Source organism: Coregonus clupeaformis, unplaced genomic scaffold (genome assembly GCF_020615455.1).
Source record: "Coregonus clupeaformis isolate EN_2021a unplaced genomic scaffold, ASM2061545v1 scaf3080, whole genome shotgun sequence".
Taxonomy (NCBI): domain Eukaryota; kingdom Metazoa; phylum Chordata; class Actinopteri; order Salmoniformes; family Salmonidae; genus Coregonus; species Coregonus clupeaformis.
The window spans coordinates 37,883-51,311 of record NW_025536534.1 but is presented as its reverse complement, the minus strand read 5'-3'; the positions used below and the strand labels follow the sequence as shown (position 1 = coordinate 51,311).

The 13,429-nt window shown below is 45.4% G+C and overlaps 1 protein-coding gene and 1 long non-coding RNA gene across 2 annotated transcripts; both read right to left on the bottom strand.

Moving 5' to 3' along the window:
* Positions 1-2,736: 2,736 nt before the first annotated feature.
* Positions 2,737-10,346, bottom strand: LOC123489626 (the record flags this gene model as incomplete). The annotated part of the gene is made up of 8 exons (XM_045220054.1): positions 10,339-10,346; positions 5,129-5,132; positions 4,164-4,254; positions 3,889-4,055; positions 3,674-3,766; positions 3,514-3,642; positions 3,024-3,374; positions 2,737-2,902 (listed from the first exon to the last, which is right to left on the bottom strand). Coding segments are annotated over exons 1-8 (1,009 nt in total), but the record flags the coding sequence as incomplete, so codon positions are not given.
* A 22-nt stretch (positions 10,347-10,368) lies between these two features.
* Positions 10,369-11,272, bottom strand: LOC123489625. The gene is made up of 3 exons (XR_006660575.1): positions 10,875-11,272; positions 10,570-10,744; positions 10,369-10,458 (listed from the first exon to the last, which is right to left on the bottom strand). It is a non-coding gene; the product is annotated as an uncharacterized LOC123489625 (long non-coding RNA).
* Positions 11,273-13,429: the final 2,157 nt, after the last annotated feature.

The window sequence follows — 13,429 nt, the reverse complement described above, 5'->3', positions numbered from 1 at the left end:
TAACATAAGGTAGAACAAAAACAGGAGAATTAAGCAAGCTTTATACAGGGTCAGTTCCAGTACTATATTTCCAATGTCATACCAAGTATATACTACATATATATACTATATACTATATATATATATATATATATATATATATATATATATATATATATATATATATATATATATATATATATATATCTATAAGGATACTGGAGTGATGGAGGAAGATAAACTACATGACATCTGCTCTGTCCAACATCTCGTTCCAAAATCATGGGCATTAATATGAAGTTGGTCCCCCCACTGATGTTGGCCGTAAGGGTCTTCCCCAAACTGTTTCCCACAAAGTTGGAGGCACAGAATCATCTAGAATGTCATTGTATGCTGTAGAGTTAAGATTTCCCTTCACTGGAACTAAGGGGCCTAGCACTAACCATGAAAAACAGCCCCAGACCATTATTCCTTCTCCACCAAACTTTACAGTTGGCACTATGCATTCGGGCAGGTAGCATTCTCCTGGCATTCGCCAAACAAGATTTGTCCGTAGGACTGCCAGATGGTGAAGCGTGATTCATCACTCCAGAGAACGCGTTTCCACTGCTCCAGAGTCCAACGGTGGCGAGCTTTACACCACTCCAGCCGACGCTTGGCATAGCACATGGTGATCTTAGGCTTGTGTGCAGCTGCTTGGCAATGGAAACCCATTTCATGAATCTCTCAATTAACAGTTATTGGGCTGATGTTGCTTCCAGAGGCAGTTTGGAACTCAGTAGTGAGTGTTGCAACCGAGAACAGACAAGTTTTACGCGCTTCAGCACTCAGCGGTCCCATTCTGTGAGCTTGTGTGGCCTACCACTTCACGGCTGAGCCGTTGCTGCTCCTAGAAGTTTCCACTTCACAATAACAGCACTGACAGTTGACCGGGGCAGCTCTAGCAGGGTAGAAATTTGACGAACTGACTTGTTAGAAAGGTGGCATCCTATGATCGGTGATCCGATCCTGTAGGTTCATGCTCTACAACATTCGGAGAGTACGACCCTGCCTTACACAGGAAGCGGCACAGGTCCTAATCCAGGCACTTGTCATCTCCCGTCTGGATTACTGCAACTCGTTGTTGGCTGGGCTCCCTGCCTGTGCCATTAAACCCCTACAACTCATCCAGAACGCTGCAGCCCGTCTGGTGTTCAACCTTCCCAAGTTCTCTCACGTCACCCCGCTCCTCCGCACACTCCACTGGCTTCCAGTTGAAACTCGCATCTGCTACAAGACCATGGTGCTTGCCTACGGAGCTGTGAGGGGAACGGCACCTCCGCACCTTCAGGCTCTCATCAGTCCCTACACCCAAACGAGGGCATTGCGTTCATCCACCTCCTGGCCCACCTCCGCCTTCCTTTAGGTCTGCTGGCTCCCCTACCTCTGCGGAAGCTCGTTCCCGCTCAGCCCAGTCAAAACTTTTCGCTGCTCTGGCACCCCAATGGTGGAACAAGCTCCCTCACGACGCCAGGACAGCGGAGTCACTCACCACCTTCCGGAGACACTTGAAACCCCACCTCTTTAAGGAATACCTGGGATAGGATAAAGTAATCCTTCTACCCCCTTACCCCACCCCCCCTAAAAAAATATTTAAAAAATAACATATTGTAAAGTGGTTAACCCACTGTCTATAAGGTGAATGCACCAATTTGTAAGTCGCTCTGGATAAGAGTGTCTGCTAAATGACATAAATGTAAATGTAAGTTGTGTTCATTAATTGGTGTGTTTATTAAGTAGTGTGTTTCTGGATAAGAGTGTGTGTTATTGCATTCTTATTTTTAAATGAACCAAACTAAGTTAAGGAACACAAAAGAGTGGATACAGGTGCTAAATTAAGCTACCAAGTTGAAAAAACACCATTATTTCAGGACATAAAACTCTGAAAACTCTAAGTCAAACCAACAATAAACCTAGTTGGCAGCTGCATTGTGTTCACACTCTGAGAAGATTTTGAAATGGACTATTTCCTAAGTAATTTCACTCTGATAAATAACAGAGAGAAATTAATTAAGATTATTGTTTTTTACCAACATTCACAGACACAATGGATTAAGATTATTGTCTGTGAATGTTGGTTAAAAAAAATTAAGACAAGACAGTGCAGGTTCAACACTTGCAATATAAGTGACACAGACCAAATCCAAACCTTAAAAAAAAGCACAACACAATAAATTACTCAAAAACATTTTTTATAAAACAGAGCAAACCTTGGAACATTATAAAGAATCACACCAACATGGAAAATAGATTAGACAGTTTGAATAAATTACACACATTTTATGATCTGAACAAGCACACTAAAATAGAAAACCACACAACACAAAATCAGAACAGTGTAAATGTGAGAGTCTTTAAGAGTCTTGGTAAGAGGTGCTGCTGTTTCCTTCCTCCCCTTGTTGAGTCTTGAAGTGGGTCGGCTCCCCTTCCTTCTGGCTGACAGAGGTCTCCCCTCTTTCCTTGTGCACCTAGTGGTTAAGAGCGTTGTGCCAGTAACCGAAAGGTTGCTGGTTCTAATCCCCGAGCCGACTAGGTGAAAAATCTGTCGATGTGCCCTTGAGCAAGGCACTTAACCCTAATTGCTCCTGTAAGTCGCTCTGGATAAGAGCGTCTGCTAAATGACCAATTTTTTTTTTTTTTTTTTTTTATCCAGCTTCCTCCTCCTTGAGGCAATGGCTTTTTTGAGTCGGTCTTCATTTGAATTCAGCTGCTGCATACCTTGCATCGTGACAATGGGGGAGGTGAGGGGCGACTTACTCTTCAATTTGATGGGTGAGACTAGCAGGGGGCTGACGGCGACCACCATGCGGCGCCTGAGGATGAGCTGCTTCTTGCTCAGGGTATGGTACTGCTCCAGCTCAGGCATGGTCAACTTGGAGGGTGTCTTCAGGCACAGCAAACACAAAAGAGAACATATATATATTAAAAAATGCACGTTTGACTGTTACATGGTGTACAAGCACATTTGGTAATCTAATGTGTGGTGACGGAATAGCTGATCTTACCACAGGTTGTCTGGCCGTCCGTTCCTCATCCTCGACCTCTTCCTCCTCCGAGTCCCTGGAGGACGGGCCAGACTCCTGGTACATCACCTTGATCTCTTCGGGGGTGGTGCTCCCCTCGGAGAGGGAGTCCTCCTCTCTTGCCTTCCGCTTTCTTTTTGAAGAGGTGGAGGCCTGGTTCTCGGTGGTGACAGAGGTATCTTCTCCCTTTAATGCTGCCTCGAAGAGTGCCCTGGTTTCACTGGCTTGGGACGGATTTAAATTGATGGTATAAAATGTATCTGCGGTCTGGATGTCGTGGCACATGAAGTTGGCCACCCTTTCCCTGTCAGCCTTCGGGAGCATGTTTTTGACCTGTAAGACACAAGCAAAAAAGACACACACACACACACACACACACACAGACACAAATAAATAAAAATAATTGATATTATTTCAGACAACAGTGGAATAGGATCTTACAGTACTTCTATTCATATCTAATCTGACTTACATGAGTGACAATGGAGGTCCGCAGGTCAGTGAAGGTAGGAGTTTCAGGCAGACCCATCTCCTTCCATACCTCCCTCAGGTAGGCAGGCAGGTTCTTGAGCTGAGTGCTTGTAGAATTGAAAAAAAAGTGCTGGGATTTCTTTCCCCCTGGGAGGCAGTGCTTGAATTTGAGGAAGTCTAAAAAACCAAGTGTACTCATTTGTCAGCGACATCTGGACCATGCCATGGTCTCTATTCGTTTTGTGTTCCTCCACCTATTAGAAATTGAACAGAAAAAACACACAAATGACGCAAAGGCGACTGCAATTGTTTCCAAAAACAACCAACCAACCAAACAAACAAATAAACACATTCAGGTGTACGTTTATAGACTTACACTGATCAGATACATCCCAGACTGGTCACATTTAGCCTCCTCCACCTCCTCCACCAACATGTTCTTATCCAGGCCCGGTCTATGGCCGTCTATGGAGGTAAAGTAGGCCCACAGGTATCCATTAAACTGGTACTGATTTTTCTGTGTCCTTGTTTCTTCCAAGGTTTCTGTGGGGACATGAAAATAATAACAGGCATCTTTACACTGCACTCTAGACATGTCTGACGTTTAAAAGTGTGTAATAACAGTGACATCACAGATTTAGAAACACTTACTCAGCACTTCTGGGATCTTGGCCTTGGCAAGAGACTGGCACTCCAGCAGGGTCTTTCTGGAAACCACCTTGGCTTCCTTGCTGTCTTTCACCTTTACACACACACACACACACACACACACACACACACACACACACACACACACACGTTTGGACGGTGGTGAGGTTGTGTTTTCTCTAGCAGGAGGTAAGCTTGGCTTCTTATATGGTGTTGAGTAAAGCTTAAACCATGTATTTAGATTGTAGGTAGGTATTGTAGTTAGGTATTATAGGTAGTTTACTCAGGTAGTTATTGTAGGTTATTGTAGGTAATTATTGTAGGTAAGGACTGTATTCGGCGGACCCCGGCGAAGCACGAGGCTAGCTTACCCACTACTTGGACCAACAAAGCTAGCTAAGGCTTAAACTATGTATTTAGATTGTAGTTAGGTATTATAGGTAGGCATCGTGGGCTGTGTATTATTAAGTAGTATAGGTAGGCATCGTGGGCTGTTGTGGGTAGCTGTTGTGTAGTTATTGTAGGTTACTTTTGTATTCGGCGGTGCCGGGTGTAGCACGAAGCTAGCTAGCTAACTCACCTCCTGGATTAGCTGGCGAGTAGCTATTAGCAACGGTAGCAACTAAAAACAATATCCTTTTAGCCAGCTACATTCGTTCGCAGCGACGCCGTTTTTCTAACAAAGTCAACACAGCAGCCATTGCTAGCCAGCCAACACTACCAGCTGGCTGTACTGTAGTAGCTAAATACAATATCTTTGTGCTAGCTACCCAACGTTTAATCATTGCTGCGTTATGAAAGGTAAGCTTGGCTTCTTATATGGTGTTGAGTTAAGCTTAAACCATGTATTTAGATTGTAGGTAAGTATTGTAGTTTGGTATTATAGGTAGCTTACTCAGGTAGTTATTGAAGGTTATTGTAGGTAATTATTGTAGGTAAGTATTGTATTCGGCAGACCCCGGCGACACGAGGCTAGCTTACCCACTACTTGGACCAACAAAGCTAGCTAGCTAGCTAGCGGGTAGCTACTGGTAACTTTTTGCAACTGTGGTTAATTGTTTCCAATGTTATTTCATGCTTAAGAGTACCTGTGATTGAGCCAGCTAGCTGCTACCATTCAGCTGTTTTTCTAACCTCATTATCCGAGGCATTAACGTTAGGTGGTTGGTAGCTGCGGTACTTAATTACAGCTACTGATAACAGTCTGCTGTAGTTTACAACAATTCTAATTTCTAAAGTGGAAGTTGGGAGAGTTTTATTCGGGTGGTTCAGTGAAACAATTATAGTTTCTGAGGTGGAAGTTGGGAGAGTTACAGTGGGGAAAAAAAGTATTTAGTCAGCCACCAATTGTGCAAGTTCTCCCACTTAAAAAGATGAGAGAGGCCTGTAATTTTCATCATAGGTACATGTCAACTATGACAGAGAAAATGAGAAAAAAAAATCCAGAAAATCACATTGTAGGATTGTTAATGAATTTATTTGCAAAGTATGGTGGAAAATAAGTATTTGGTCAATAACAAAAGTTTCTCAATACTTTGTTATATACCCTTTGTTGGCAATGACACAGGTCAAACGTTTTCTGTAAGTCTTCACAAGGTTTTCACACACTGTTGCTGGTATTTTGGCCCATTCCTCCATGCAGATCTCCTCTAGAGCAGTGATGTTTTGGGGCTGTCGCTGGGCAACACAGACTTTCAACTCCCTCCAAAGATTTTCTATGGGGTTGAGATCTGGAGACTGGCTAGGCCACTCCAGGACCTTGAAATGCTTCTTACGAAGCCACTCCTTCATTGCCCGGGTGGTGTGTTTGGGATCATTGTCATGCTGAAAGACCCAGCCACGTTTCATCTTCAATGCCCTTGCTGATGGAAGGAGGTTTTCACTCAAAATCTCACGATACATGGCCCCATTCATTCTTTCCTTTACACGGATCAGTCGTCCTGGTCCCTTTGCAGAAAAACAGCCCCAAAACAAGATGTTTCCACCCCCATGCTTCACAGTATGTATGGTGTTCTTTGGTTGCAACTCAGCATTCTTTGTCCTCCAAACACAACGAGTTGAGTTTTTACCCAAAAGTTATATTTTGGTTTCATCTGACATTCTCCCAATCATCTTCTGGATCATCCAAATGCACTCTAGCAAATTTCAGATGGGCCTGGACATGTACTGGCTTAAGCAGGGGGACACGTCTGTCACTGCAGGATTTGAGTCCCTGGCGGCGTAGTGTGTTACTGATGGTAGGCTTTGTTACTTTGGTCCCATCTCTCTGCAAGTCATTCACTAGGTCCCCCCGTGTGGTTCTGGGATTTTTGCTCACCGTTCTTGTGATCATTTTGACCCCACGGGGTGAGATCTTGCGTGGAGCTCCAGATCGAGGGGAGATTATCAGTGGTCTTGTATGTCTTCCATTTCCTAATAATTGCTCCCACAGTTGATTTCTTCAAACCAAGCTGCTGCCTATTGCAGATTCACTCTTCCCAGCCTGGTGCAGGTCTACAATTTTGTTTCTGGTGTCCTTTGACAGCTCTTTGGTCTTGGCCATAGTGGAGTTTGGAGTGTGACTGTTTGAGGTTGTGGACAGGTGTCTTTTATACTGATAACAAGTTCAAACAGGTGCCATTAATACAGGTAACGAGTGGAGGACAGAGGAGCCTCTTAAAGAAGAAGTTACAGGTCTGTGAGAGCCAGAACTCTTGCTTGTTTGTAGGTGACCAAATACTTATTTTCCACCATAATTTGCAAATAAATTCATAAAAAATCCTACAATGTGATTTTCTGGATTTTTCTTTCTCATTTTGTCTGTCATAGTTGACGTGTACCTATGATGAAAATTACAGGCCTCTCTCATCTTTTTAAGTGGGAGAACTTGCACAATTGGTGGCTGACTAAATACTTTTTTTCCCCACTGTATATATTTATTTATTTTTTGGTGAGGGAGGCCTGCTCTCTCCTTTCCCAGATGTTTAGTTCATTTCATTCCGATCTCCTCTGCATTGTTGTAGCCATCTGCTGCAGCCTGTCAACTATGCCTCTGCCTATCTCTGTTCTCTCCTCTCTGCACAGGCTACACAAACGCCTCACACCGCGTGGCTGCTGCCTCTCTAACCTGGTGGTCCCTGCACGCACCACACACCTGGAGTTCCAGGTCTCAGGCAGCCTCTGGAACTGCCGTTCTGCCGCCAACAAGGCTGACTTCATCCCAGCCTATGCTACCCTCCAGTCCCTCGACTTCCTGGCGCTGACGGAAACATGGATTACCACTGAAAACACTGCTACTCCTACTGCTCTCTCCTCGTCTGACCATGTGTTCTCGCATACCCCGAGAGCATCTGGTCAGAGGGGTGGTGGCACAGGAATCCTCATCTCTCCCAAGTGGTCATTCTCAATTTTTCCCTAACCCATCTGTCTATCTCCTCATTTGAATTCCACACTGTCACAGTCACTAGCCCATTTAAGCTTAATATCCTTGTCATCTATCGCCCTCCAGGTTCCCTTGGAGAGTTCATCAATGAGCTTGACGCCTTGATAAGTTCCTTTCCTGAGGATGGCTCACCCTTCACAGTTTTGGGGGATTTCAACCTCCCTACGTCTACATTTGACTAATTTCTCTCTGCCTCCTTCTTTCCACTCCTCTCCTCTTTTGACCTCACCCTCTCACCATCCCCCCACTCACAAGGCAGGCAATACGCTTGACTTCATCTTTACTAGATGTTGCTCTTTTTACTAATCTCACTGCAACTCCCCTCCATGTCTCCGACCACTACTTTGTATCCTTTTCTCTCTCGCTCTCCTCCAACACTACTCACTCTGCCCCTACACAGATGGTAACGCGCCGCCGCAACCTTCGCTCTCTCTCTCCCACTACTCTCTCCTCTTCCATCCTATCATCTCTTCCCTCTGCTCAATCCTTCTCCAATCTCCTGATTCTGCCTCCTCAACCCTCCTCTCCTCCCTTTCTGCATCATTTGACTCCCTGTGTCCCCTATCCTCCCGGCCGGCTCGGTCCTCCCCTCCAGCTCCGTGGCTTGATGACTCATTGCGAGCTCACAGAACAGAGCTCCGGGCAGCTGAGCGGAAATGGAAGAAAACTAAACTCCCAGCCAACCTGGCATCTTTTCACTCCCTCCTCTCTACATTTTCTTCATCTGTTTCTGCTGCTAAGGCCACTTTCTACCACTCTAAATTCCAAGCATCTGCCTCTAACCCTAGGGAAGCTCTTTGCCACATTCTCCTCACTGCTGAATCCCCCCTCCTCCCTCTCTGTGGATGACTTTGTCAACCACTTTGAAAAGAAGGTTGATGACATCCGATCCTCGTTTGTTAAGTCTAATGACACTGCTGGTCCTGCTCACACTGCCCTACCCTATGCTTTGACTTCTTTCTCCCCTCTCTCCAGATAAAATCTTGCGACTAGTGACTGCAGACCGCCCAACAACCTGCCCGCTTGACCCCATCCCCTCCTCTCTTCTCCAGACCATCTCCGGTGACCTTCTCCCCTACCTCACCTCGCTGATCAACTCATCCTTGACCGCTGGCCATGTCCCTTCCGTCTTCAAGAGAGCGAGAGTTGCACCCCTTCTCAAAAAACCAACACTCGATCCCACTGATGTCAACAACTACAGACCAGTATCCCTTCTTTCTTTTCTCTCCAAAACTATTGAGCGTGCCGTCTTTAGCCAACTCTCTTGCTATCTCTCTCAGAATGACCTTCTTGATCCAAACCAGTCAGGTTTCAGGACTGGTCATTCAACTAAGACTGCTCTTCTCTGTGTCACGGAGGCTCTCCGCACTGCTAAAGCTAACTCTCTCTCCTCTGCTCTTGTCCTTCTAGACCTGTCTGCTGCCTTTGATACCGTGAACCATCAGATCCTCCTCTCCACCCTCTCCGAGCTGGGCATCTCCGGCGCGGCTCACTCCTGGATTGCGTCCTACCTGACCGGTCGCTCCTACCAAGTGGCGTGGCGAGAAGCTGTCTCCGCACCACGTGCTCTCACCACTGGTGTCCCCCAGGGCTCAGTTCTAGGCCCTCTCCTTTTCTCCCTATACACCAAGTCACTTGGCTCTGTCATATCCTCACATGGCCTCTCCTATCATTGCTACGCTGACGATACACAACTAATCTTCTCCTTTCCCCCTTCTGATAACCAGGTGGCGAATCGCATCTCTGCATGTCTGGCTGACATATCAGTATGGACGACGGATCACCACCTCAAGCTGAACCCTGGCAAGACGGAGCTGCTCTTCCTCCCAGGGAAGGACTGCCCATTCCATGATCTCGCCATCACGGTTGACAACTCCGTTGTCTCCTCCTCCCAGAGTGCGAAGAGCCTTGGCGTGACCCTGGACAACACCCTGTCGTTCTCCGCTAACATCAAGGCGGTGACCCGATCCTGCAGGTTCATGCTCTACAACATTCGGAGAGTACGACCCTGCCTTACACAGGAAGCGGCACAGGTCCTAATCCAGGCACTTGTCATCTCCCGTCTGGATTACTGCAACTCGCTGTTGGCTGGGCTCCCTGCCTGTGCCATTAAACCCCTACAACTCATCCAGAATGCCGCAGCCCGTCTGGTGTTCAACCTTCCCAAGTTCTCTCACGTCATCCCCCTCCTCCGCACACTCCACTGGCTTCCAGTTGAAGCTCGCATCCGTTACAAGACCATGGTGCTTGCCTATGGAGCAGTGAGGGGAACGGCACCTCCGTACCTTCAGGCTCTGATCAGTCCCTACACCCAACCGAGGGCATTGCGTTCATTCACCTCTGGCCTGCTGGCTCCCCTTCCTCTGCGGAAGCATAGTTCCCGCTCAGCCCAGTCAAAACTGTTCGCTGCTCTGGCACCCCAATGGTGGAACAAGCTCCCTCACGACGCCAGGACAGCGGAGTCACTCACCACCTTCCGGAGACATTTGAAACCCCACCTCTTTAAGGAACACCTGGGATAGGATAAAGTAATCCTTCTACCCCCCAAAAAAAAAAAAAAAAAAGTATAATTGTAAAGTGGTTATCCCACTGGCTATAGGGTGAATGCACCAACTTGTAGTCGCTCTGGATAAGAGCGTCTGCTAAATGACGTAAATGTGCCCTTGAGAGGGGCACTTAACCCTAATTGCTCCTGTAAGTCGCTCTGGATAAGAGCGTCTAGTAAATGACTAAAATGTAAATGTAAAAAATAATAACAGTGACATCACAGATTTAGAAACACTTACTCAGCACTTCTGGGATCTTGGCCTTGGCAAGAGACTGGCACTCCAGCAGGGTCTTTCTGGAAACCACCTTGGCTTCCTTGCTGTCTTTCACCTACACACACACACACACACACACACACACACACACACACAAAAATCATACAATCAATTACTGCATTGTTAATGAACGCTGATGAGACTAAAAAGAAAGAACTCTGCTTACCCCCTTATTTTGTCATGGTTAGTCAGGAAAATGAGATTGGATTGGTAGGTCTCATCCTTCGCCATGTAGTTCAACAATTGCGTCACCCTTTTGATCTTTCCGGCACAATTTTCCCTTAGCTTATAATTTGGATTGGGGCCCTCACAGGTCTTCCTGAATCCCTCAAGAAACACACCTGTCAAAGAAACATAACATTTTAGACAATAATTACAATCTCATGAGGCAACATGAATCAGTCAGGCTGTTTAAAAAAAAAAAAAAGAATGTTTCAAACACTTGCCACTATTTAAAGAAACAGTACTTACTGATGGCAGAGCCCGGGAAGATAAGTTTGCTGCCAGATCCGGACGCTGTAGCCTCCTCTGTCTGGTCCCCTGAACCTGTCACTTGGTCCAGCTGCAGCTCCTCTTGGGCTGTGTCTGCCTCGGCCTAAAAGCTGAGGGACCTCTTTGCCGACCTCTCCTTTGCCGGACTCACCCTGAGAATCCCCATCTGCCTTTTCAGTAGCTGGTACCTCTTCCTCACTCTATGCAGCTCAGAGATCAGCTTCAGGTTGTCCTCTCTAATGGATTGGATGGTCTCACTTTTCTTGGTCAGGGCCTCATCCCTCTCTTTCACAGCTTTCTGCAGCCTCAAAAGTGGTGCTTGGCAGTGGCAGTAATCATTAGTGCAGCCCTCTTCCTCCTCTTCCTCTGCAAAAGTATCTAAAAAGTTATCCTCCTCTTGTTCTTGCCTCGCAGTCTCCACAATATCAAAATCTGTGGCCACTGGGATGGCAGGGATCGACGCCCTCAATGCCGCCAGCCTCTCCATTGTCAGACGTCTCTTCACCTCCTCTAATGCCTGTCTCCTCTGTGCTCTGTTGAGCTCTGTATGGGAGTCCATATGCCGGTCCAGCCTGCTGACATGGGTGGAGCATCCTGTCACTGGACACCGCTCTTGCCTGATATTGACACGGCCCCACTGCCAATTACAAAGGAGAATCCTCTCCTCAGTGTTCCGAACGTTGTGTACTTGCCTAAGGTGCTGACTGAAGCCAACCCCAACCTTAAAGCAAAGTGGACATAAACGAAATAGAGAACGCACTGGAGCCATCTATATTATTGAAAAGTGAAATAACAGTAAATATAAACCTTTACACAATCACTTCAGCTATCCAGAAAGTACAATGCTCCAGGCTGCTTAGTTGCTGCTTATAAACACATCTGAGACCACTCCCTCCACCCCTCCCATGCTGTCAGCCTCTAGTCAAACACATTCTATTTCCACAACACACTCCTCCCACTAAAACACACCTCCAACTCCTCCCATGCTGTCAGCCTCTAGTCAAACACATTCAAATTCAGTCTTTTACCATTAAATCAATTCATCATTCAGTCAATTCCATACCTGTTACAAAAAAATTACACTATGGCTTTAACTAATAAAGTCCACTACTGGGATACTCTACTGTACAAATACATTTCAAATGTTCTGTCCTTTGACTGTTTTTGATGAATTTATCAATGGAATGGCTGACTTGACAGCTTTCCCATGGCAATTAGTTACAATGGAATTTGACATAAGATTTATTGTTAAAATTTCCCGTTTAAGATATGAAGGGGACCATGTACTGTATTCATATTGATATCTGTAGAGCTACAGGTGACCCTGAACATGTGGCAAAAGGAATTTTGCTAATTGAATAAACAGGAGCAGAGTTAGAGCATAACCTTTAAACCAATGTTGTCAAAAAGGGCAACAACTCGGATGGGTTAAACTGAATGAACCGCCACACGAAGCTAGAATAACTCTGTGGCTTGTCCACCCCAACCTCCCCCAGATTACAATGGCCTGACAACACCTGAGACATTTTTTAGCAAGATGGCATCTGCCAAAAGTGTGTTGAATAGACAAGGATGAAAATAAAAACAACATGCAGGTTTTCTTTTAAATGTGTTGTTTATTTTAAAGTGCAGATACCCAAAACTGAAATTTAAGTTGAACATGCATGGCTAAATATATTACAAAATTACAGATTTACATTTTAAAAAGGGGTTTAAGGATATTTTTTTGTCCCATCAGCTATTGGTGATTTCGTGCTGACTGGCCTAGCTGTCAAGCCATTCCAAAATCTTATCCTTCTCCACCAAAATATTTTCTTGACACCCCATAGTCAAACAACAGTTCTTCCTGCACCGGAATGTCTCGTTGGGCAATGAAAAGGATGCAATGGCCTAGGAGATGTCGTATCGAGTGAGTGGTGGCAATTATTGCTGATGAACAAAAGGAGTCTGCTCATACTGAATGTTGATCATAAGGTTTATTCAGACCACAAGCTTCAGCATGAGTGACAGGTGACATGACACCCGGAGAGTGACGCCTCAGAATGGCTGCTCGCTCTGCCCTCTCCTTCGTTTTCCCCCCTATTTATAACAATGATGCTCACTCTTCTGGCCAATCACCAGTCTCCCCTGGGGCGTCACCCTAAAACATTCCCTTTTGATACTAATATAAACAACATTCATTGTTCCTCCAAAACAGTCATAATGTTAATACACCACATTTCCCCCCTTCGAGACGAACTAAACGTCTCGAAAACAAACAGAATAGGATTATGACCAGTAACAATTTATCTTATTGAGTATCTTTAACATTAAACTAAAAACATTCTCCTCTAGAGTGTAAATACCTTTCTATGAAATATGAATAACTGTTTATGAAGTGTGAATACATTACTATCTTTATGAAGTGCGAATACATTACTATGAAATATGAACAAATCTCTATGGAGTGTAAGAGCGAAAAACTGTCCGGCAAACTTCCATCCATCAATCAAGACAGTAAAATTCTCTCACGGTCCCTCTGCCCCAGGCAACCA